At 33.6% G+C, this 25,551-nt stretch overlaps 1 protein-coding gene across 1 annotated transcript in view; it reads left to right on the top strand.

The window, feature by feature from the left end:
* Window positions 1-25,551, top strand: part of Iars2 (isoleucyl-tRNA synthetase 2, mitochondrial) — a 55,968-nt gene that overhangs the window by 16,789 nt on the left and 13,628 nt on the right. Inside the window, exons 9-14 of the mRNA XM_015483628.2 lie at window positions 2,112-2,281; window positions 3,542-3,632; window positions 5,015-5,166; window positions 8,269-8,429; window positions 17,221-17,323; window positions 18,095-18,188. Coding sequence (XP_015339114.1) covers window positions 2,112-2,281; window positions 3,542-3,632; window positions 5,015-5,166; window positions 8,269-8,429; window positions 17,221-17,323; window positions 18,095-18,188 — 771 coding nt within the window. The remainder of the gene's footprint in view (window positions 1-2,111; window positions 2,282-3,541; window positions 3,633-5,014; window positions 5,167-8,268; window positions 8,430-17,220; window positions 17,324-18,094; window positions 18,189-25,551) is intronic.

The raw sequence follows: 25,551 nt of genomic DNA, 5'->3' as shown, positions 1-25,551 counted from the left end.
TTAATTTTAAGGGAATAAACCTTTTAGTACAATAATAGGTACTGTTTTAATCAAAATGAAGTTAAACAACAGATTATTAAAAGATTTTATTGTTCTTTTAGTGGTGTCAATGGATTACATAGTTTTGGCTGCTATATGGTAGGAAAAAAACATCATGAAAGGTGGAGAAATTTCTCTACAAGGATAGATTTTTTTTTTTTTAAAGTTATTATTGCCGGGCACATTGGTGCATGCCTGTAATCCTAGTGACTTGGGAGGCTAAGGCAAGAGGATTACAATTTGTAACCCAGCCTCAGCATGTAGGCAAGAACCCAACTCAAAAAAAGGGCTGGGGATGTGCTTGGTCATAAAACATCTCTGGGCTTAATTCCCAATTAAAAAAAAAAAAAAAAGTAAGGGGGCTGGGGATGTGGCTCAAGCGGTAGCGTGCTCTCCTGGCATGCGTGTGGCCCGGGTTCGATCCTCAGCACCACATACAAAGATGTTGTGTCCGCTGGAAAAAAAAACTAAAAAAAATAAATATTAAAAAAAAAGTATATTTAGTTGGAAATGAAGAATTACTTGTGGGAAAGATCTGGGAAGTAAGGGTCATTGAAGTTTCATTAACTTTGAAAGAGTAGACTTTGAAGTGAACAGACTTATTCAGTAGAACTAAGTTATCAATCCTTTTGGTAAATCTGTTATTTTTAGAACACATAAAAGAGATTAGATTATGGAACTTAGACAGTAAAGGTATAGAAAATTAATAGATGATGAGTATGGGCTTTTTGTTCTTTTTTGTGGTGCTGGGGATTGAACTCAGGGCCTCACACATGCTATGCAAGCCCTCTACCACTGAGCTACATTTCCATCCCTATGATATATTATTAAGGGAAGCTAGACTTATATAGAACATCAAAGTTGTAGTTAGACTTACCTTGAAATTTGGGTCTAATCATTTAGAAATCTTGAAATTTGGGTCTAATCATTTAGAAATCATGTGATATCAGACATATCGTGTATGTTTTCTGAAATTATTTTCTCATTTGAAAATTGAGCACAGTATTACCTATTTTGTAGTAGTATTGTGAAGAAGTTGCTTACTGGGTGCCCAGTGACTATCATGTATTATTTATAATCTTTTACCTTTTTAGAGCAACATTAGGAAAGCAACAGCAATGGTTTTCCACAGAGAGAGTGTCAGAACAGGTCATCTATCTGTTGATCTAGAATTTCTTTTTCTTACAAAATTTACATAGTTTTATGTAACTTTGAGAAATTTCCTTGGAATCTTTTGAGTACCTGTTTGTTATAATAGGTAACAATGGATAAAATTGCTAAAATATTTGAATATTTATTGTGTGGTAGGTATTATACCAAGTGCATCAAACATTTAAAATGTATTAATAACGCTGTCCTCACAACAACCTGCTGAGGTAGGAACCATAATCATCTGTATTTGATAGATTCCTGAAGGTCATAAAATAGTAAAAGGGAAGCCAGCCAGGGTTTGAGCCCAGCCAGTCTCATCCTAGATTTTGCACTTTAACCTGATGTGTTGTTGCTAAACTTACAGAGGTAGAATTTCATATAAAACCATTCTTTTTTTTTCCCAGATAAAATATTATAGGTTTATTTAAAAGTTAATTCTCACCTTGAGTATGCAAAATACAAACTCTACAAAATGTTCATTTTTTTTTTTTTTTACTTTGTAGTTTAGAAATATACAAAATAGAGGTTTGCTTAAGTTTATATTACATATTTATTAAGGCAGGGAACTATATAGAAAAAAACACATTTGTTCTGCTTAAGGCATATTTGGGAATAAACCATGGTACGAATTATTGCACATCTGAAACTACAGTGCATAACAGACTGCATAAAAATGTAAAAGAAATACATGAAACATATTTACTTGACTTAGGTACTTGTAGATCAGAAGACAAAAAAATAACTTTTTCTTGTCAAAGTATACAGTTTTTGTCAACTTTGGCTTCCTCATTTGGTACCCTTAGAACCAAAACTCACCAAACACCATCACAAGAAATACATTTTCTGTACCTGAATTTCTTCCTTTTCTTCTGATATCATAATATAAAACCATTCTTAATGGTGGTTTTCTTTCCCCACAGGTGCAGATTTGAAAAATGGTACTTGTAGTCATCCTTTAATTCCTGATAAAGTCTCTCCTCTTTTACCTGCAACTCATGTGACCATGGCAAAAGGAACAGGATTGGTTCACACAGCCCCAGCTCATGGTATGGAAGATTATAGTGTCGCCTCTCAGCACAACCTGCCAATGGTACTCTTCTCTCTTTTCTTTTTTAATTATTATCCTTATAGAATCAAAGTGATAAATCCTAACATCTTTATTTCTTGATAATAATAATTTTGGTCAACATAATTAAGTTGTGAAATGCTTAGGTTTATGTAGTATCCTAAAGTTTCAGTAATTCAGAATTAACATGAAATCAAAATAAAATTAGAACTGAAGAATATATACTATGTGGGGACACTTTGAATATGCACAGACCTCATTATATTGTGCTTTACTTTATTGCACTTCACAGATATTGCATTTTTTTTGGTACCAGGGATTGAACCCAGGGGCACTCAACCACTAAGCCACATTCCCCAACCCTATTTTGTATTTTATTTAGAGACAGAGTCTCATTGAGTTGCTTAGCATCTTGCAGTTGCTGAGGTTGGCTTTGAACTCAATGATCCTCCTGCCCCAGCCTCCAGAGCTTCTGGTATTACAGGCATGCACCACTGTGCCCAGCTAGATATTTCATATTTTACAAATTGAAAGTTTCTGGCAACTCTGTGTCAAGCAAATATATTGGCATTATTTTCTCAATAGCTCAGATGGTTATTAGCATTTTTTAGTATAAAGTATTTTTAATTAAGGTATGTACATTGCATTTTTAGACATAATGCAGTTGTACTCTTAATATCCTGCCATAAAATAAACATAACTTTTCTGTGCACTGAGAAACCAAATATTTTATGTGACTGGTTTTATAGTTGATCCTGCTTTATTGTGGTGGTCTGGAACCCAGCCCACAGTACTTTTTTTCAGGTATTAAGTCACATAGATAAATTACTCCCAGTTCCTAGAAAATGGCAAGTAGATTTTACTTAGTAATTGAAAAGGACAGTTTGGGTTTTTTTTTTTTTTAACTTAAAAATCTTCTCTAAATGTATTTTATGTACTTCTATTACTGAGCAGATTTTTCCACTTAGTTAAAAGCCAAGTCTCAAAGTGAACAACTATGTACACTGCCATTCATCTCTAAATAATAGAGACAAGTTAAGATGTTTTAGTATATTTTGTTACTTTTTGTTATTATACTTTAGGTATATGCTTTAATAATATATTTTGCCTTTGGTGATTTAAACATATAAAATTCACAAATTTCTATTGATTGAATAAGTGTACCCAAATTTTCAATGTAGAGAAAGAATAGTCTGCATTGAGATGTTTTATGTGTATTGTTTTGCCAGAGATTGTCATAAGATAAAATGTCTTAATGCTTTAATTGTTCAAATGGATTTGTAGGATTGTTTGGTAGACGAAGGTGGGATTTTCATAGCTGAAGCAGGTCCTGAACTTCACAAGAAAGCTGTCCTTGAAGAGGGAACTGATGTGGGTAAGTACTGTACCTGTTGATAACATAGTGGCATATTTTCTGAAAAGCAGCCAGCAGTAACCTTTGCTTGCTGTTCTTCCTTCTTATACTTTCTGCCAAAACAAAATAATTTTATTTTGTTTAACCACATAGTTTAAAATGAGTTCAGGGCTTTTTCATCTTTTGCTTCAGAGCTGCTCTACTTTTTAAGCAAATTCAGACAATTGGGAGTGATGTTATTTTAGGGCTACAAAGGTAATGATCAGCTGTGTGACTTTTGTGGAAGGATAATATCAAGCTTGGGGCTAGATGTTGGCTATAAATCAGACATTTCCCACTCCTTTTGTAACTCTTGCAAATAATTGAGCTGGTTATTTGGTTTATATTTTAGAATCGTAGGACTCCACCAGTCTGGAATTCTCTTTCTGCCTTCACGGAATCAAAAACCATTGCTGTGAAAGCTTTCAATGTACACATTAACACGAGGGTGAATTAGACCTTGCATATTACTTTTCTTGGGCTGTAATAACAAATTGTCATAAATTTGGTGGCTTAAAACAACTAATTATTCTCTAAATTCTGGAGAGTAGATGTCCAAAATCAAGATTTTGATAGGACTATATTTCTCCTGAAAGTTCTATGCAAGAATCCTTAATTGCCTCTTCCTAGCTTCTGCTGGCCCCTGGAGTCCTTGGCATTCCTTAATCTATGGTCACATCACTGCACTCTCCGCTTCTGTTGTCACATGGCCACTTTCAGCTTTTGTGTGTCTCTCTGTGTATCTTCTCCTTTTAAAGACACCAGTCATTGGATTTAGGGCCCAGTCTAATCCATTGTGTCCTCATCTTAATTTAGTTACATCTATAAAGATTGAATTGCAAGTAAGGTCACATGCATAGAAATGAGGATAGACAGAGCTTAACCCATCAGACATGCTTTCTTCTGGATTACCTAGAGAACATTTTAAAATTTATAGTATGATAGATAGACAGGCTCTGAGTTTTAAATTTAGAATTCTTAAGTATATCTGTTCATCTATCCTTTGAAGTGAAGAGTTGTGGGAATAGCATAATTTAGAGCCTGATTAAGGTTTTACAGCCCCTGCGTTTCTTTGCCAGGAGATATGCAGATTATGTCTTTGATACCTGGGAATAGTACCTATTGGACTAGACTTAATACTTTTTCTTAAATTTTTTTTTTTGTATTTGTAGATGGACAGAATGCCTTTATTTTATCTTTATATAGCGCTAAGGGTTGAACCCAGTGTCTCACACATGCTAGACAAGCACTCTGTCACTGAGTTACAGTCCCAGCCCCAGACTTAATACTTTTCATTAGTTTAGAACTCTATTAGGATTTTCATAGTACTTCTTCATTATGTCTAATCTCTTTCTTTTTTCTAGTCATAAAGCTGCTTAAAAATTCAAAGAATTTGTTGAAAGAGGAAAAACTGATACACAGCTATCCCTATGACTGGAGGACTAAGAAACCAGTGGTTATTCGTGCCAGCAAACAGTGGTTTATAAATATCACAGATCTAAAGACAACAGCCAAGGTATAAAATGCATTCTACTATAAGGAGTTGGGTTTATCTTTCTCACCATGTCAAAGGATTGCATGTAAGGGTGAGGTGGGGTTTTGGAGTAGATGGTATTGTTGCTTTTGTAATTTGTTTCCCTAGCATTGTAGAGTTAGGAAGGTCTGAAAAGACCTTGGGTTTTATTCTTTCATTATGCATACGTGGGAAAAAAGCTTGAAGAGGTTCAATGATTTGCTGATTCACTTTTCCTGCCCCATATAGTGAAAGTAGCATAGAATTAGGACAGAACTGAGTTTAACACATTTTTAACCCCCTAGAAATTCAGTTCTATACCCTCTTCATCGATATCAAGGTGAGAATCCCACATTATAGAGTAAGTGAGCAAAAGTTTCCAGAACAGTGTTTTGACATATAATAGGCATTCGATAAAATTCTTTGTAAACACTTTGTTTCCTTAAGATTGAACTAGCAAATCCCTTGAAGGAGTTGTAGCTTTGAATTAACAAATATTTTATAACTGGTATTATAGTTATTTAATATGTATTTGAGCTCTTTCATTTAACATACATATGTATCTGTGTGTATACTGGTGTATTTGTTGTGTATTTGTGTGTATATGTGAGCATATGTGTGTATCTTCACAAAAAATTTGATTCTATTGAATGAAAGAGCACAGATTATATATTTGTTAACTAGACTGAATATACAGATATTTTGCTGTATAGTTTACAAATAAGCTACTACTGGAATTAGCTGGTTCATTTGTTGGGTTGACAGTTTGGGGTCCTTATTTTTTCATTCCTTTCTGAAGCCTATGTTCCTTACTTTTAAAACATTAACATTTGTAACTTCCAGCTCTAAATAACTTTTTAGTTGAGGAACATCTAAATCTGATATAAGATGTTTAAGCCCAGTTTTTTTTTTTTTTTTGGTAGTACTGCACTAGGGATTGAATCCAGAGGCAAGGTACCACTGAGCTACATCCCTATACCTTTTATTTTTTTTATTTTGAGACAGGGTCTTGCTAAATTCCTGAGACTGGCCTTTAACTTGAGATTTTCCTACCTCAGCCTCCCAGGTTGCTGTGATTACCCAGCCCCCAATTTTTTTTTAAATATGTTTTTTTGATTGTAGATGGACACAGTATCTTTATTTATTTTTATGTGGTGCTGAGGATCAAACTCAGTGCCTTACCCATGAAAGGCAAGTGCTCTACCACTGAGCCACAGCCACAGCCCCCAAAACTTTTTTTACAGACTATTTTCAGTAGCTTTTTGTAGAAGTTGCAAAACTAGAGTCATCTATTGCCACATTTCCATCATCCAGCTTCAACAATAATCAATTTTTGGCCAGTTTTTTTCCCTCTTACCCTACCTACCTTTTCCCCAAAACCACTGGATTATTTTGAGGCAAATACCAGGCATCATTTTTTTCAGGCAATATTTCACCATGTACATCTGAAAGATAAATATTCTTTAAAGCATAATTCTAAGCTGGGTGCTCTGGTGCATGCTTGTAATTCTAGCAACTTGGGAGGCTGAGGCAGGAGAATCCCAAGTTCAAGTCCAGCTTCAGCAACTTAGTAAGGTCCTGCACAATTTAGTGAGAACTCACTTCAAAAGAAAAAAAAAGGGGGATGGTGCTGGGGAGGTAGTTCAGGAGTTAAGTACCCTTGGTTTCAATTTCCAGTACCAAAAAAAAACAACAAAAAACAAAAAAACATAAATCCAATGCTATTATACCACCTTCAGAAAGTCCTTAACAAAATCCAGTAACCCAGTCAGTATTCACATTTCTTGGCTTTAAAAACCGAGTATTAGTCAAATTGAATTAGAGAAGTGGTGTTGCTCCAAAAGGTTTTTGGGGTAAGAGACTTCAGTTTAGAAAAGAAGCTATTTAAACCTGCTTAGCAAAATGCTTTATTTTGGGGGTACTGGGGATTGAATTCAGTGGCACCTGATCACCAGGCACATCCCCAGTAAATACCCCAAGGGTATTTTCTATTTTATTTAGAGACAGGGTTTCTTGCTGGGGGTATAGCTCAGTTGGTAGAGTGCTTGCCTCTCATGCACAAGGTCCTGAGTTCAAAACACTTGCACCACAAAAAAAAAAAAAAAAAAAAAAAAAAAAAAAGGGAGAGAGAGAGACAGGGTCTCACTGAGTTGCTTGGTGCCTCGCTTTTGTTGAGGCTGGCTTTGAACTCACAATCCTCCTGCTTCAGCCTCCCTAGCCACTGGGATTCCAGGTATATGCCACTGTGCCTGGTGCAAAAAAGCTTTTTTTTAATGAAGAGTTTAAGTTAGCATATTTTGACTTTTTGGGGGGATTAATAACAACCATTTATGCTGTTCAATTGATCTTTTGGTAATTGACAAATATATCAAATGTAGGTAGTTGACAACTTTTTGAGGAAATAAAGGGGGAGTTTTCAAAGGATGTAAATAAATAGGAAGTAACTGATATTTTTGGGAAAGTGTTTTCGGCATTGTAAACCTTGCTGTGTAAAATCAATCTATATTGTTTGTAATCCTTGTTTGTCAACCTAGGACAGTAGCTTATTTTTAAAGTGCTTACAAAAATGATTAAAATCAAGTTTGCATTGATCTTAACTATAGTTTATTAAGTATATGTAATACTTGTACTAAACCTTTTATAACCAGTTTTCTTTGTTTTTGAAGTGGAGTCTCCCTACATTGCCCAGGCTGGTATCAAACTTGTGTGCTCATGATCCTCCCACCTCAGCCTCCAGTCATTATTCATTCATAGTTCTTTTTGTGGCTCTGTTAGTAGGTGTGTCTTTCCATGCCTAGGCTTGTTACCAGTTTTGATCTAGGGTTGGTATAAATTGGAAATTGGTATAAAGTCTCTTGTTAAATCCTCCAAAGATTAAGTCTGCTCTTGATAATAATTAGTAAGACTTTGGTGACTCTGTTTTTATTTTGCCTCATTTGCTCTGAAATCTTTAGTTTTTTGTTGTGTTTAGTTTTGGGAGTGTCAGGGGGATGTGAATGACAGCCAACATCCAAAACAAACCACTGCATAAGGAAAAATAATGACAGTTGTAGAAAAATTTATTCTGCTCTCTCTCATTAGTCTTGATTTATGAATCAATTTCAGGAATTGTTAAAGACAGTGAAGTTTATTCCAGGAGCAACACTGAATGCCATGGTTGACATGATGGACAGGCGTCCGTATTGGTGTATATCCAGACAAAGAGTTTGGGGAGTTCCAATTCCTGTATTTCATCATAAGACAAAAGATGAATACTTGATCAACAGGTAGAACTTTTTATGATAATTTTTTTGTTGTTTTAAAGTGAATTGTGTTCTTTTCAATAATGGAAAAAAATAGTGTAAACTATTGAGATTCTCATATATTTTTCATTTATTTATTTTTCAGGCACTGGGTATTGAACCCAGAGGTGCTTAACCACTGAGCTACATCCCCAGTTCTTTTTATTTTTTATTTTTTGAGACAGGGTCTTGCCAAGTAGCTTAAGGCCTTGGTAAGTTGCTGAAGATGACCTTGAACTTGCAGTCCTCCTGCCTCAGCCTCTAGCGTAGCTGGGATAACAGACATGAGCCACCACGCCCAGCTTCATATATATATTTAAACAAGATATTATAAAATAGCAATATTTTGGAGAAATGAAATATAAATTTCCAAAGGATTCATATTTCAACATATAAAACAAAAACAGATTTGTTCCAGTATTGATAATTAGAAAGAAAGCTCTGTTTTATTCTATGAGAATTTATTGTACTAGTTTAAAGTGTTGGGGATCCAAAGATCCCCACTGTTTAGTTGGGGAGCCTAAAATGTAATTTTACTTTAGGAATCACTTTACCAGTGAACTACATCCCCAGCCCTTTTTATTTTTATTTTGAGGCACAGTCTTGGTAAGTTGCTGAGTTTGGCTTCAAACTTGTGATCCTCCTGCCTCAGCCTCCCAAACTGCTGGGATTACAGGTGTGTGCCACCTTACCTGGCCTCCCTGTTAGCAGATGTGGGACAGGGAATATTTATCATTCCTTTGGGGAATACATTCTAGGTTTTCATTTTCTTTGAGTAATGTTTTAATATGGCTAAATTATGTTATAGCCTAAGTAAAGAGTTTGAATACATTTGTAAGTGTTTATACATTTAATCAATTGAGAACCCAGTGAAGAATTTGAGGGAATAGAGGCCAAGAAATAAAAGAGGAGTGTTGAGACTGTAGACGTAGATTTGAATGTCCCCACCTTGTCTCTCAAATTTTTGTGAAAAGGTTATACTTTTCATTGTCAATATTATCATTATTTCTTTAACAGTACTTCCATGATTGCATATATTTGAAGTGGTATTTTTTTTTCAGTGTTAAAGGTATTTTTGGTTTTTTTTAAGTCATCTGTAGGCACATATTGAATACTTGTTTTTTTTGTTTGTGTATTTGTTATCTTTTGTGCTGGAGATTGGTTGTTGGTTGTTGGTTGATTGTTGATTAAGTAGGTGAAATATATGTGAACTTCAGAAAAACACAAACAAGTTTTTTTTTATCATTTACATTTTTATTTGTTAATACATTTACATGGTTGTGTTAAAGATCTCTGTATCTGCCATTGTGTTGCTTCCATGGTATTAGTTGATTTCTGATTTTGAAGTAGAAGAGACATACAGAATATTGGCCTACAGAAGTGACAGACAAACGTAGTCATACTGTCTGTCAATTCATAGGTCATTTTCCTGTACACCATTTCTTAATGATGACTCAGATCCTCTTTCATTTTGACATTACACTTGAACTTAAGACAATTGACATTCATTCTTAGTTATTTTGTCAGTTTTATAGAAGAGAAAGATTATCATTTTTCCTCCTTAAGTGAATGAGAATCAAGTAATCACAGTGTTGTATTCTTATGCCTTTGTATTGTAGCAAGTTGGTGACCATCAAAAGTAACAGCATCTCCACTGGAAATTCATACACAGTCCACATGGAGTTGCTGTTACACTTGATAATCCCACTCAGTGGATCCAAAGGTTCCTTCTGTTGGTTTTTTTCCTTCTGTGGTGCTGAGGTGCACCAGGGCTTGGCACATGCCAGGCAAAAACTCTACTGCAGAACTGCACCCCCATCCCTCCTCTGCCTTTCTTGATGAAAATGTATATATTATCTGTATTTTTTTCTCAAAATAAATTTTTAAATTTATGTTCTAAATGAGTTTAGAGACTGATTTGGTTTGAAACTGATGTTTGATTCTGATTTGAATTAATGGTTTTATTAGCATTTTATATTCATTTGTATTTTATCAAGAAATGATTTCAGTTCTGACCTTAATGTCATTGGTCATTTTCTGCATCTGCAATATAATATCATTATGACTTAGATTAAAATCAGTTTCTAGTTAATAAAAACAATAATTTTTAGTATTAAACAATTAGAAACATTGGCTCCGTAGGCAGGCAAAAAGTTGACTGATTTTTTTTCAGTATTTCACATGATTGTTATCAACTTAATACTATAAATACCATGATTGTAATCAATTTACTGCTATTAATAGCATAGCTAACTTATGCATTTAGGAAACTGAACTTAAGCATTTAGGACCTTGACTTCTGGAAATTGTGAGAAATTTATAGAAATTGGCAAGGAATTTCCAATTTAATTTGAGTTTAGCTGTCTTAATTTCAGGCTTACAATAATAATGACACTTTGGTAGAAATTTTTGTTAATTAACTAAAATTTTCTCCAAAATTATTTCCTGTTACCTTTAAAACCTAATTGTAGGATTAGATTAAGTAAAGAATGCTTCCCTCCCAAATTTTATTGTGTTCTCAAATTCAATTTAGTAAACAAATATGAAGCAGTCTCTTACCTTATTCTTATTCCAGTAATTTGCAGAAGAAAAGTTGTCTTACAGCCCTTAATATTTTTGCTTATAAAGACAAAACAGAAAAACGGTGAAATGACAGCCAGTTTCTTCATTACCTAGCCTTAAGACTGCTTAATTTCCAATAACATGCTAAATGAGCCTTCAGCTCAGTTGATAGTAAAGTTCAGAATGATTGGTTGGTGTTATAGTTGCTCATACTGCCTAGTGGGTTTTCACTGATTGAAATCTAGGAAGGGACACGTAATGCATGTGTTTAGATAAGGCCTTTGAGTAAAGTACAGAGTTTTATGGTGAACTTATTGCTTTATGAAATACAGCATTAAAGTAGAAACATATAGATTATATAGTGAGTGATAAGTGGTTTCACCCACTTTTATCAACAGTAATTTATATGACCTTTAAGCTATACGTTAACTGTGTGCTTGTGTTAAGTATAGGGTATTATTAACAAAATTAAGGCTAGAATTTTTAAATTTCCAAGAGCAAATTTAGACTTTTTCCCTTGAAGAATATATAACATCATAGGGAAATTCTTAGAAAATTATTTTCAAAGATTTTAAAGCATGATCTCAGTTTCATTGTAAAAATAACTGGAATTGTAGTTCTGTGATAGTGCACTAGCCTAGCATGCATGAGGCCCTGATTTCAATCCCCAGCACCACAAAAAGAATAAGAATTTCTACTTCTCTGAGTATTTATCATAGGGAAATAAGAGGACTAATGTCTCTTGGTCTTTTGTACAAAGAAATATATGTACAATATAGTTGTTTGTAAAGAAATATAGTATTATAAAAGAAGAGTTAATCCAGTTCAGTTTTGGAAGAATGATTCTGCAGCATAATGGTTGTCTGGGTCCTTGGGTATGAAAATCAATTAAACAACCCGGCCACCATTTGGCAGTTCCAGAGTTTTACCACAGCTATATGGATACCCTGTGAGCCCTTATTTTATATTAACTTGTATTTTTTTCCATGCTATCCATTATAGCTACCTCAGGTTTTTAAGTTATATATCTGTGTTTATTTTTATTGCAAATTTTGTTTTTAAAATGCTTATCACAGCTTTTTAGAATCAGTCTACTGAAGTACAAGCCAAGAAAGTTAGTTTCCTCTTTGTGACACTTATTCTTTGCACATGAATTTTGATTCATTTGGATTATTATTTGTTATTATTATTAAAATCTGCATATTATAATTTTTTTCAGTTTTTATTATTTTTAGATCAAAAATCACATATATTTATTGATGGCATAAAATTTTCAAATATATGTTATGAAATGGCTAAATTGAGCTGATTAATATGGTTTCTTTATTCTCTCATTCTAGAATTGCTTTTTTTTTTTTTTCTTTTAAATGTAAGTAATTGTCTAAAATCTCAAAATAGAACTGAACTGGGGCTGGGGTTGTAGTTCAGTGGTAGAGTACTTGCCAGGCATATGTAAGGCCCTGGGTTCAATCCTCCAGCACCACATAAATATAAATAAATAAATGAATAAAATAAAGCTATAAAAAATAGAACTAAGAGGCTGTGGCTCAGTGGTAGAGCACTTGCCTAGCATATGTGAGGCATGGGGTTCAATTCTCAGCACTGCATATAAATAAATAAATAAAATAAAGGTCCACTGACAACTAAAAAAATATTTAAAAAAAAGAACTGAATTTACAGAGCATAATGCTTTGTAAAGCATACTTAGTAAATTTAATTTAGTACATGATTTATTTATTTGTTTGTTTGTTTGTTTGTTTGTTTGTATTGGGGATTGAACCCAGGGGCACTTTACCATTGAGCCACATCCCCAGCCTTTTTAATTCCATTTTGAGTCAGGTTCTCCATAAGTTACTTAGGGCCTTGCTAAATTGCTGAGGCTGGCTTCTAACTTAGGATCCTTCTGCCTCAGCCTCCGAAGTTGCTGAAATTACAAGTATGGGCCATCATACCCAGCCAATACGTGATATTTTTCTATTTCATAATATAAAGTAAGGAGGTGAGTCTTGCTCTAAATGTTAGTGAGGCTTTCTCTATCAATGATGCAGAACTTATTATCCTTCTCAAAAATGTTTCATATTTCTTTTAGATATATTGAAAGCAATTTTCTTTTGTTCAGGTTTATATGCATATGTAATAAAATAAAATTTGGGCTGTTTTTTGTAGTATGTAGTTTTATTTACAGTAGTTTTTTGAAATCATATTTTAAAAGTTACTGCAGGATTAACATTGTATGATTAAATCACTTCTAAGAAAAACTAAAATAAAAAAAAACAAGCAATTTCTTTCTCACTTTATGGGTTTCAAGAAGTATTTTTAATTCGTAAATTAAAGATTTGTAAAATGCAAGATTAAAGACTGGGGGTTCCGCATAGTGCTTGAGCTATAATTGTGCATGAGTGAGGCCCTGGGTTTGATCCCCAGAACTGCAAAGGAAATTAAAAAAAAAAAAAAAAAGCAAGATTATATTTCTTCGCATGTTAAAACATTGTGTTACTTTGTGTTACTTATCTGAGTGAATTTTAGTGAGACTAGAGATAAATGACTAGTTAGGATTTTTGCAGTTGCCTTAGTAACATGTCAGGAGCAAAAATTGGAATCTTCCTTTCTTTGGTACTTTGATAAACTCAGTAAGATACTTGAGTATGGTTGAATAATACTTAAAATTTTTAAAACTTTATGAAATACTTAACATTTAAGGATATGAAAAAAGATTCATTAAAGTTGTTTTGGCATTCTAAAATAGATGTGAAGGTATTATCAATAATGGTAAGATATTTATGCTTCTTTAGATATGAGGACTTTTTCTCCTCTTAGAGTAAAATTTTTCACATACCCTTCTTGTCACAACTTCTCTCAGTGTTCATAGAAACTGAAACTCAGGAAAAATAATAACTTTATTCCTGTCATTATCCATTAAGTCACAGGTAGTCCTGAGGCCTTTGGACTAATTTCTTGCTCTGTCAACACACTTATCTCCTGAGAATCCCTTGTTCCCTGACTTCATTTCTGTTCACGGTCTTTATTATACATGGGTAATAAGAGCCTTTTTGCCATTGCTTAGCAAATCCAGAGAGAAACAGTGTGAGTTCAGTGACAGTGGTGACTGTAATGGATGAGTTAGAGATTCAGAATAAAGAAGTAAAAGTAGCCCTGAACCATGATTTGGGATACATACTTTTAAGGTCTAGTTTTGTTACTTGTTTAATCTCATTACTTACAAAATCCCAAATACAAAATGGGCAGCTATACTGTAAATCCAATTAGTGCTTATAAAGGACTTTGAAAAATATAACATGTACTAGACACACAAATGCTTTTGATTAATGATAATGTCAATCCTGTATCTCTACTTGCTAAGTTTACATGAAATCTGAATGCTTTACTTTTAATTTTGTATTTTTTGTTTATTTTCAATATAAAACAATTTTGCTATTTTCTGAAATTACCAATCTTGTAACATTTATATAAAGGATAAAGGGACATCAATGTATTTATTTTTATGGTATTGGGGATTGAACCCAGGGCCTCACACTTGCTAGGCATGTGCTCTACTACTAAGTTATGTCCTCAGCCTTTATTTTATTTTGAGACAGGGTCTCATTATATTGCCAGGATGGCCTCTAACTTGTGATCCTACTGCCTCAGCCTGGTAATACCCATTTTTAGAATCATTAATTTTTGATGAAAATTTCTTTTTTTTTATTCCATTCTGCAGTTGAACCTACAGCCTCACCCATGCTAGGCAAGTACTCTATCACTGAGTTATATCCCAAACCTGAAAATTATATAATTGGTTTGAACAGTGCATCTGCTGGAATTATGTGTGTGTATAAATACTTTGCTAGTATCTTTATCTTTTCTCTTTTTAGGGTTTTGTCCTCTCGGGTGTTAGATTTTCTCAGATTTTTATATCATAATATTATTCATATTTTCTTAACTGACAAAGTATTCTTTGCAAACTATAAATAGTAATATATAACTGAATATTATTATCATATAACTAGGTTATTAGTACATAAAGTGCATAAAGTTTTTATGGTCTCATAGAATAAACATTTATCTTTACTGTTGGAAGTCCATGTAAAATGAGTGTAGCTATCTTAGAAACATGGAATTGTGCCCATTACATTCTTATTATCCATAACATTATAATTTCAATGTATCCTTCTAGAAAAATGCCAACTTAGTGACATTTTATAAGATTATTTAAGTTTTAACTTGTAGACATATTTAAGTTATATTGCCCATTCAGTTTTTTGCTTCCTGCAGTAGTTTTTTGTAAACATTTCATTGATGTGTGAATTAGCAGACCAACAGAAGTTAGATGATTTGTTCTACACAGTCATAATTAGTAAGACGCAGATGGAGATTTAGAACTTAACACTTTTTCCTGTTCACTATTTCCATTTCCATTAAGTCCTTTGGACCTATATTAAATTCTTAGTTACTGGGCTGGGTTGTGGATCAGTGGTAGAGTGCTTGTCCGGCAAGTATAAGGCCCTGAGTTTGATTCTTGGAACTGCAGAAAAAGAAAACTATGCATGCACGCACGAGCGTGCGCGCACACACATACACACACACATATATATATGTACATATGTGTGTGTATATATATATAAAATATTAATATAGTTGTGTGTTCTGGTATTTGATTAACATAAAATGAACCATCTAAATTTATCTGGTTTAAAATAATTATTTTAAGTAATAGCTAATGCTTATGTACATATAAAAATGAGTGAGTCATTCTTTGTTCTACATTATTTATATCCACCTAATTAATATTCATAATGAGGTTGGGGATATAAGTCAGTGGTAGAGCACATGCTTGCCTGAGGCCTTGGATTTGATCCCTTGCACCACAAAAAAGTTAAAAATAGAAAATTTAATATTCATAATAAGTCTCTAAATGATGCCCTTTTTATTGCATTTTACAAATGAGGAAACCAAGGTTCATAATACTCAGTACCTTGCCCAGGGTTACATGTCTAGTAAGTGGGTTAGAGCCAGAAATTAAACCCAAATTGTCTGACTTGTAGGTCCATGCTCTTGCCCATTGTATGTACCCTGACTAAAAGGAAAGCAACTACAGGAAGCTATATAATATTAACAAAGCTGTAATACAAATATTATATTAAAAGTATGTAATTGCTGTGAGTAGCTTTAGTATAAATTTTTTTCCTGGCTCTAATTTTCAAATAATTTATAACTATATATCTTCACACAGTTATTCATTTGATATACAGTTATTGGCATTCTTTCATGTGATGGGCACTGTTTTGACGTTTACATGTATGGTCTCATTTATTGCAGTTGTTCTGAGGGACATATGTAGGCTCACTAAAATGTAAGTTCCATTAGGGCAGGGATCTCATCTGTTTTGTTAAGTGCAGTATCTCTAGTTCTAGAACACTGCTGAAGAAATTGGAGATGCTCAGTAGATTTAAAAAAAAATGAATTGGATTATTCTTCTTAACAGAGAGGAGAGCTGAATGTTAGAAGAGTTTTAGTTTTTGTACATGGTCATGACCATAGTGATGGAGAACAGAAGCCTAAATATCTGCTGTTGAAGTCTGTACTCTACTATGGCATTGCCTCTTACACAGGTGGATTTGAACTTAGTTCTGTAAGCAGGAAGGGAGCCCTTGAAAGTTTTTGAATGGAGAATTTGTGTAATCAAAAGCAGTTTAGGAATGCATCCATCTCAAGGTGTATCAGGTAAATAAAGGGATGAGAGTAGGGGAAATGTCAGATCATTGCATCAATCTAATATTGAAGCAGTAAGATTGCATTAATACGGTATCAATGGAAACAACTGTAATATTTCCAAGGTGGAACTGACTAAATTTGTTGGTTTAATTTGGCCAGAAATTGAAGGAGGCAGGGCAATTAGGAGGTTTTGAGTATAGGTACTTAGATAGAAAATAGAAATGGGGAAATCATGAAATAGGAAATCATGAACTGAAATAGGCAGATCAGAAAATATCATAGTATATTAAAAGTATAGATCAGAAAAAATCTTTTTCTTTTTCCTTTTTATAGGGATATATGATTAATTTTACTTAATTAGTTTGAATTTAAATTATGGCAGCAGCCAGATAAGCATGTAGTTGAACTAAGGTTCAGGAAAAAGGAAAAGATATTATAATTTAAAATTTTATTATTCATTATTATAGTAAATTGGAAAATTCTTCCTTTCCCCCCAAAATAGCCAAACCATTGAACATATTATTAAACTAGTGGAACAACATGGCAGTGATATCTGGTGGACTCTACCCCCTGAGCAACTTCTTCCAAAACAAGTCTTATCTCAGGTAAACTGCTATTTGTATTTGACAGCCTTTGTACGTTTTTCATGACAATGACAACGTAAGAGTTCTCCGAATTAAAAGGTATGATTATAATGTCATGTAAAGTTAATAAATTTATTTACTATGAATTCTAAGCAAATGCAGTTTGAACATTGGACATTTTGTTAGCAATGGAAACATAGTATTTAACAAAGCATGGAACAGTAAGGTCATTTATCTCTTTGGGAGCTGGGATTGATTTTTGACTGATTGGGTTGACTAAGTAGATAATTATGAGAACAGCCCCCAACATTGGTACATCAGGACTTTTTAGGATCTGATGTGGAGTTAACAGATTACATCACACATCAAAAAATCCACACTAGAAATTAATTTCAAGAACTTTTTAAAAAACAGCAACTATTTTACTACATTGGTAGATGTATATAACTAAGTGGCCATAGTCACTTTTACATGCAAATAGCGAGAGTTGTAACTGAACTGTAAAATGCTTAAAAATGTTTAGATGTTATTGAAAAATGTGAATTGAATGTCTGTTTTTCACTTTCTTTTTTTTGAATATTTATTTTTTAGTTTTAGGTAGATACAATATCTTTATTTTACATTTATGTGGTGCTGAGGATCGAACTCAGTGCCCCATGCATTGTAGGCGAGCACTCTACCACTGGGCCACAATCCCAGCCCATGTTTTTCACTTTCTTAAAATTCTTTGGGTACTTAGTGGCTATATTGTGGTCTTTGTAAAATTAAAATGCTTTTGCACTATCTTATTAGGTTGGTGGCCCTGATGCTTTGGAATATATGCCAGGTCAGGATATTTTGGACATCTGGTTTGACAGTGGAACTTCATGGTCTTATGTTCTTCCAGGTAAGTTTTTAAAAATAGATTATATGCCAATTGAGAAGTTTTGAAAACACAGAAATGTTACTTAGAAGAGATCTGTAACCAAAAACTTTTGTTTGCTTTATAAGAAGTAGATCTTCTATTATAACATAATTGTAGACCTAGAAGGATCCTTTGGCAGTCATATGATCCAATGATTTCCAAACTTTTTGTTTTTTTGCTTGTGTGATTTTCAAGGTGAAATTTTAATTAGAATCTTAGTACATTAAATAGATGGAAAAGAATAGGAATTTTCTCCTCCTTGTAACTGGCTAATTCTCCTTGGTTTGTACAGCAATCTGAAAGCATCCAGTTTCCTAAAATAAAGTTTGGAAATCCCTGAAATAATCTGATGCCATCATTTTTTAGAAGAGAAAATGAGATTGAATTAGAGCCAGATTAAGTGGAACTTGAGCTGATATTCAGTTCTCATTCTTCCACACTGCATTGACCCTTTCACATTTTTCCCCCCTCTTTATAGAAATAACAGACTAATTATTTACCTACCTCATAGTTAGGGTCAATTTTGACTCATTGTATAAAGACAAAGAAGAGACCATGGACAAAAATTAGAAGAGCACAGTAGTAGAAGGCACACCTTAGAAGATGTGTGGAGATATTTGAGAGCAATATCCTTAAGGATACGACATGTAAAGTCGGACATAAGAGTAAAAAAAACGAGCCTTGTCAGCACTGTGAAATTAAAGATGGGGCTGCAGAGTTTGGGGCTCAATGATGGATCAGATAGCTTTGCTTTCTGAACAGGGGAATGTGGGGAGAATAACTCACTGTACAATTGGCCATTGTTAAAGGCATTGAAAGGAGTTACCCTCAAGTTTTACGTGAAATATACTTCTGATACTGGGCTTCACTGTTGAAAGCCCAGCAGTATGATTCCTATTCCATAAATATAGGTAAATATATTTCTTTTATTTGGACCTTTCTTTCAGCTTAGGAAATATGAAAAAAATGCATGTAAATGCATGCTTATTCTCTGATAACTAAAATGTACATAATAATTCATAATGCACAAATATATTACATTAATTTTTATATAATAATTTTCAATAGTATTATTTCATAATTATTTTTCTCAAAGTATATATGAGAGAAAATATTGCAAGTTTAGGTACTTTGTTTTTGTGCATTATATGGAAAATTTAGGCAAATGACACTGCTCATGGCAGATTATATAGCAGCAGAAAGATGAGTTTCCTGCTAGCATGTTTGGGGCAGCACCCTGAATTCTAGGAAAGAGTGCCAAAGGTAAAGCTGCTTATGGAATGTATTTCAAGGGTCATTCACTGCTTTGTTCTTAGTGAGAATTAATACTGCTAGCAGTGTTGCTTTATTTCTCAAGTAGTTCTGTTATTAATGTTGTAAGTGCTGGACCCATTAACTGGGCTGTAAACTGCACAAAACTGTCATTAAAACTTGCATGCTGTTGTTGAGTGCTGAATTTAGTCATACTGTTTCTCTTTTTTGTTGTTTTTGTTCTGCTAGGGATCAACCCAAGGCCTCATGAATGCTAGGCAAGTGTTCTACTATTGAACCAGTCCCTAGTATGTGTTCCTCTTCCTCTTTTTTTTTTTTTTTTTTAATATATATGTTTTTCTTTTTTTTTTTAGTACTGGGGATTATAATACAGGGGCACTTTACCACTGAGCCACATCCCCAGCCCCTTTTTAATTTTTTTCCTATTTGAGACAAGGTCTTACTAGGTTGCTGAGGGCCTTGGTAAATAGCTGAGGCTGGTCTCAGGCTTGCAATCCTCCTGACTCAGTCTCCGAGGTTGTTGAATTATAGGTGTACACTGCCACACCTGGTTTAGTGTGTGATCTTCTTAACCAAATAATTTTGACCATGACAAATTTTTTATTAAGTTAAATTAGTGGTAAAAATGTACCTACTTAATAAATCTTTTTTTTTTTCGCTTTCCTGTTGTATTTAAGTAATTGACTTCGAAGAAAATTCATTTGTCATTTAAATATATATGATGTACTTAATCTTAGGCTGTAGTTTCTACTTTTGTTAACTCATTATCTCTTCTCAATAAAAACCTTAAAAGATAAATCAGTAAGAAGTATGATACTCAGGTAACATTTGATTCTATTTTCCTCCCATTTATTTCATGATAAGAATCTCAAGATAGGCAGAAAGTGTAGTGGGGAAGAGAGCCAGGTACTAGGTGAATTCATAGTTTGAAAATCCATAAAGTTTTTTTTTTTTAAAGTCACCTACTTTTCTGAGAAGTGTTAACTGTAATTTTCGTTCTCAAATGTAAAATGAGTCAATGTATATTTCTTTGAGAGTACATTATTATAAAACAAGCTGAGCTTTCTTTGAGCCTAATTTTAGCTGTTAGTCTTCATTTGTATCTTCTACAAACTGAATTTGATTAGTTAGCATACATAACTGGTTTTACTTTCTGCTGATATGTTTTATAGCAGTGAAAGAGATTTGGCTTGTTAAGTTTTGACATCAGTTCAAGTACCTGTTTCCTTGTGAATTCAAAGTCAATAAATTCGAAACAAGAAAACTTTCTAAAAGGAAATGGCAGCCTGGGGCTGTGGCTCAGTGGTAGAGAGCTTGCCTCACATGGGTGAGGCCCTGGGTTTGATCCTCAGCACTACATAAAAATAAATAAATAAAATAAAGGTATTTGTCCATCTACAATTCAAAAAAAGAAAATAATTAAAAAACAAGATAAAAAAGGAAATGACATTTTTAAATGAATCATTTTATAGGTAAAAAGTGATACCTTTGTATCTAAAACATTGTGTAAACATTCACTGAAGGCATTAGTATGATTAAAAATATTTAATGTATGTGTGATTTTTAAATTTTTTGTATGTAGATGGACAGCTTGCCTTTTATTTATTTATTTTTATGTGATGCTGAGGATCAAATCCAGTGCCTCATACATGCTAGGCAAGCGCTCTCCTACTGAGCTACAACCCAGACCAGTAAACTTTATTTTTTAGAATAGTTTTAGGTTCTCAGCAAAATTGAACTAAAGGTACAGTTATCATATGACTTACCCACTGACAGGCTATTCTCTCCCACTCTTAATACTCCACCAGAGTATTAAGTTATTTGCATTTGTTATAATAGATGAATCTTTTATTAATTAATTAATTTATTATTATTATTTTGTGTGTGTGTGTGTGTGTGTGTGTGTACCTGGGGATTGAACCCAGGACACTTTTTTTGCTGAGCTATACCTCTAGCAATTATTTATTTATTATTAATTTTTATTATTTTCAGGTGCGTCTCACTAAGTTGTCTGGGCTGGCCTCAAACTTGTAATTCTCTTGCCTCAGCCCAATTGTTGAGCCACAGTGCCCAGTGATAAATCTATCTTGATACCTTATTATCACCCAAAGCCCATAGTTTACACTAGGTTCACTCTTGGTGGTATATGTTCTGTGGGTTTAGACGAATGTGCAATGGTATGTGCCTAGCATTGTAATGTCGTACAGAATAGTAACTACACCATCCCAAAACTCCTGGGTGCCACACCTATTTATCCTTCCCTCCATGCTGTTCTTTAGCAACCACTGATCTTCTTTGGGGAATTCCAGGATTGAATGCAGGGGTGTTCAACCCCTAAGCCCCATCCCCAGTCCTTTTCATTTTTTAAATTTTGACACAGGGTCTCACCTTGCTGAGTTGCTCAGGGCCTCTCTAAGTTGCTGAGGCAGGCTTTGAACTTGTGATCCTCTGGCATCAGCCTCCTGAGTTGCTGGGATTACAGTGAGCCACTGTGCCTGGCAAGCATTGTTCTTTTTATTGTCTAAAAAGGTCTTTTTATAGGTTTACTTTTCCTGTGTCATAGTTGGGATCATACAGTATGTAGCCTTTTCACTTCATTTAATATACATCTAAGTTTCTTCCATGTCTCTTCCTTATTGGATGGCTTATGTTTTTAGACTCTGATTAATATTCCATTGTCTAAATAAACCATAGATTATTTATTTGTTCACCTGTTAAATAATAGTGTTTTAAAATACTTATTCTACTTCCTTTTAAATTTTTTTATAGAGAAATAAATATAAATAGAGAAAAGAGGTCAGTTTTTTCAAACAAAATTAGACTAACAATTTAGATTTTTAAATAACTTCTTTTTAAAAAGTCACTTTTAAGGGCTTGTGCAATATTAAAGAGCTTAATTTCAAATTTTAATTATTACATTTCAGCATATATTTAGAGATTATTTTTGGTTTAAATTATTTTCAGTTGTTACACAGATTAAGCATAGTTTTGCCATATTTGCTTGTGCTGGTAATACAATTTGTTTCCTTAGTTAAATACAAAAATCTTGTCAAAATTCATGAATTTAAATTTTGTAATGAATTCAAACATTTTTAAATGTTTTTTTATGGTAATTTTTATGGTTGATTTCTTCTTTTTTTTTTAAGTATCTTTTTTAGTTATCAATGGACACAATACCATTATTTTATTTATTTATTTTTTTTATGTGGTGCTAAGGATCGAACCCAGTGCCTCACACATGTTAGGCAAGTACTCTACCACTGAGCTATACCTCCAGCCCCGAGTTATTTTTTAAGTTACTTGCATGCCTAAATCACAATCTCAAAGATATTGAATAGTTTATTATTCTTTCTAAATATGAATTTTCATAATTTTCCTAAAATCTAAAGTTACTATGATAGAAATACTTTTTTGACCACGTGGTAAAGGGCCACTTTTCCTGGAAGTGTAAAACTCCATACTTACTACTGATCATACAAATTCTAATTTTTTTTTTTTTTTTTTTACTATGAGGTCTATTATCTTTGTGTAGTGGGAATATCCATGAATCTTAATGTTCTTCCTGAAAGTTTTCCAAATTTCTAAGAATGTACTTTTGTTAGAAAAAATAAGCAGTACTAAAGACAAACTTTTTAGGAAATAGTCCCAATAGTGAATGATATAAAGTTGTTCATTAAATAAATCTACAGTGAAGTAGCACTTGGGTTTAGCTATGCTTGGTATTTCTTGCCATTTTTACCTTTGTGTTTGGAAGTTCCAGCAAGCTTTATATTTTCATTCCTTTCCAGAGTTTTGCTACTCCCAGACAGCCCATCCCCACTGTTTTCCCACTAATTTCACACCTTTTTTTCTTGAGACAAGTCCTCACTGTGTTGTCTAGGTTGGCTTGTGAACTTTTAAGCTCAACTGATCCTCCCACCTTAGACTCCTAAGTAGCTGGATTATATAGACAGATAGGCATGTACCACCAAGCCCAATCTCACATAGGATCTTTTTTTTTTTTTTTTTTTTTTTTTTTTTTTTTTTTTTTGGTGCTAGGAATAGAACCCAAGACCTTGTACATACTAGGCAAGCACTCTACCACTGAGCTACACTTCCAGTCCATGTAGCATCTTAAAAGTCTTTCTTTCCAGAAATTATCTTGAATGGTATTTAACTTTTTACCCAGTTCCAACAATTTTCAAATAGGTGAGAATGGGAAAGATACAAACACAGAGACCTTACCCTTAGTATGTATTACCTGTTTTGTTGTGATGCTTCTAGTAGGCTGGTGTCCTAGTAATTTTATTAGAATATTATAATATGTACTTCTAGGGAAGGATCAGAGACCATGTATTTTTAAAAATAGTTTAATATGATTTTATTTTTACAAGTGTTATTTCACGTGAAACTGAAAGACTATACCAGAAAGAATCTTCTGTAATTCTGTCAGGAGATATCAGAATGCCCTTCATGGCAAATCTTAGTAATAATTAACAATTACTAGAGGTTTCCTATGTCTTACACTTCTTTAATCTCTCTAACAGCCTCTTGAGGTAGGTAAATACAGGTGTCATTCCCATTTTGCTGAAGAAAAAAATGAGAGCATGGAAAGATTTAGCCAAGGCCCCCAAGTCAGTAAGCACCACAGGTACTGGGACGCTGGTGGTCGGAATCTAGCCCCTGGACAGTCTTCAGATTCTTATACTCTGAGTACTATGAATCCTTAGGCAGCAACTAGCTTTCTTTTTTTGAAATATTTTTCTTAGTTGTCAATGGATCTGTAATTTTATTTGTTTATTTATATGCGGTGCTGTGGATGGAACCCACAATTTCACGCATGCCAGGCAAACACTCTACCATTGAACCACAACTCCAGCTCTGGAACTGGTTTTCTTAAAATGAAAATTTTTTAAACTAGCAAGGATCTGAGAGGAAGCCCGTTGTTTCATAGATGTGTTTTTCAAGGTTTGGAAACAGTATGTGCTGCAGGGTGACAGAACTTTGGTTCACTTCTATGATGTTGGACTATGAGCAATTGTTTTACGAGACCAGAGGAGGCACTTCTCAAAGAGATGAAAGGGTTAGGGCTGCTTCTTGCTACTGCATTACCAACTCATTTCAGGAAAGGATTCCCTTGAATTTTCTATTATTTTTCATCTTATTGAAAATTGCTGTATCAAAATGTGGCTACCAGTAGGGAGTTAACATTTTAGAGTGGAATGGGATTTTTATACTGGCCGTATAAAAGCTGAAATAGGAACAAGTGGTTATGAGTCAGTAGAGGAAGGGGAAACAAAAGACATAGCTGAAGCATTCTAGATGTTGAGGCTAACCTGTTATTGTTTTTGTTGTATGTGCATTTACCTTTCTGTATTTTCCCAATTGCACAGACTAGACTGAATTCTCTGTTTTACCATGGTAACACTTGTCACAATTTTTTTTTTTTTTTTTTTTGCAGTGCTGGGTGGGGATTGAGCCAAGGACTTTAAGCATGCCCTATCACTGAGCTTCATCACCAGCCTCCTAGTTATTTCTTGCTAACATAAAATCTACCCTACTAGATGTTTCTCTGAGAGGCCAGAGACCACATTTCTTCAGTTTTCCCCTCAGAGTATAGCACAATGCATGTAATGGGTACTGGGTAATATTGGTTGAATTGAGCTGGTTTAATTTTGTCTCTGTATTTCCATGCTCATCTTTTTCACATAAGAATTACAACTCTGAATCTTCAATATTAGGACATAAGGGAAAAAATCATCTAGGACATAAGGAAAAAAATCATCATTTCATAAGTAAAAGGGATATAGGCCTTTTTAAAGTTGTGAATTTGAATTTAATGTATGGAAGTAATTTTCCTCACTAACCTCATGCCCCAATTTTGAGAACTTTTTTATTTTGAAGTCACAAAGTAATATGAAAAATTCCTACATGCCCTTCATCTAAATTTTCTATTACCAGTTTTACTACATTTGCTTTCTGTATCCTCTCAGTGTAAGTAGAGCACATAGAGAAAACAATTTTATATCTCTTATAATTTTCGTGTTATTTCCTAAAAATATGGACAGTATCATATAACCAATATACATACCAA

This window comes from Marmota marmota, unplaced genomic scaffold (assembly GCF_001458135.2).
Source record: "Marmota marmota marmota unplaced genomic scaffold, marMar, whole genome shotgun sequence".
NCBI classification, from domain to species: domain Eukaryota; kingdom Metazoa; phylum Chordata; class Mammalia; order Rodentia; family Sciuridae; genus Marmota; species Marmota marmota.
The sequence above is the reverse complement of the archived record's forward strand: the minus strand, read 5'-3'. Positions and strand labels throughout refer to the sequence as shown.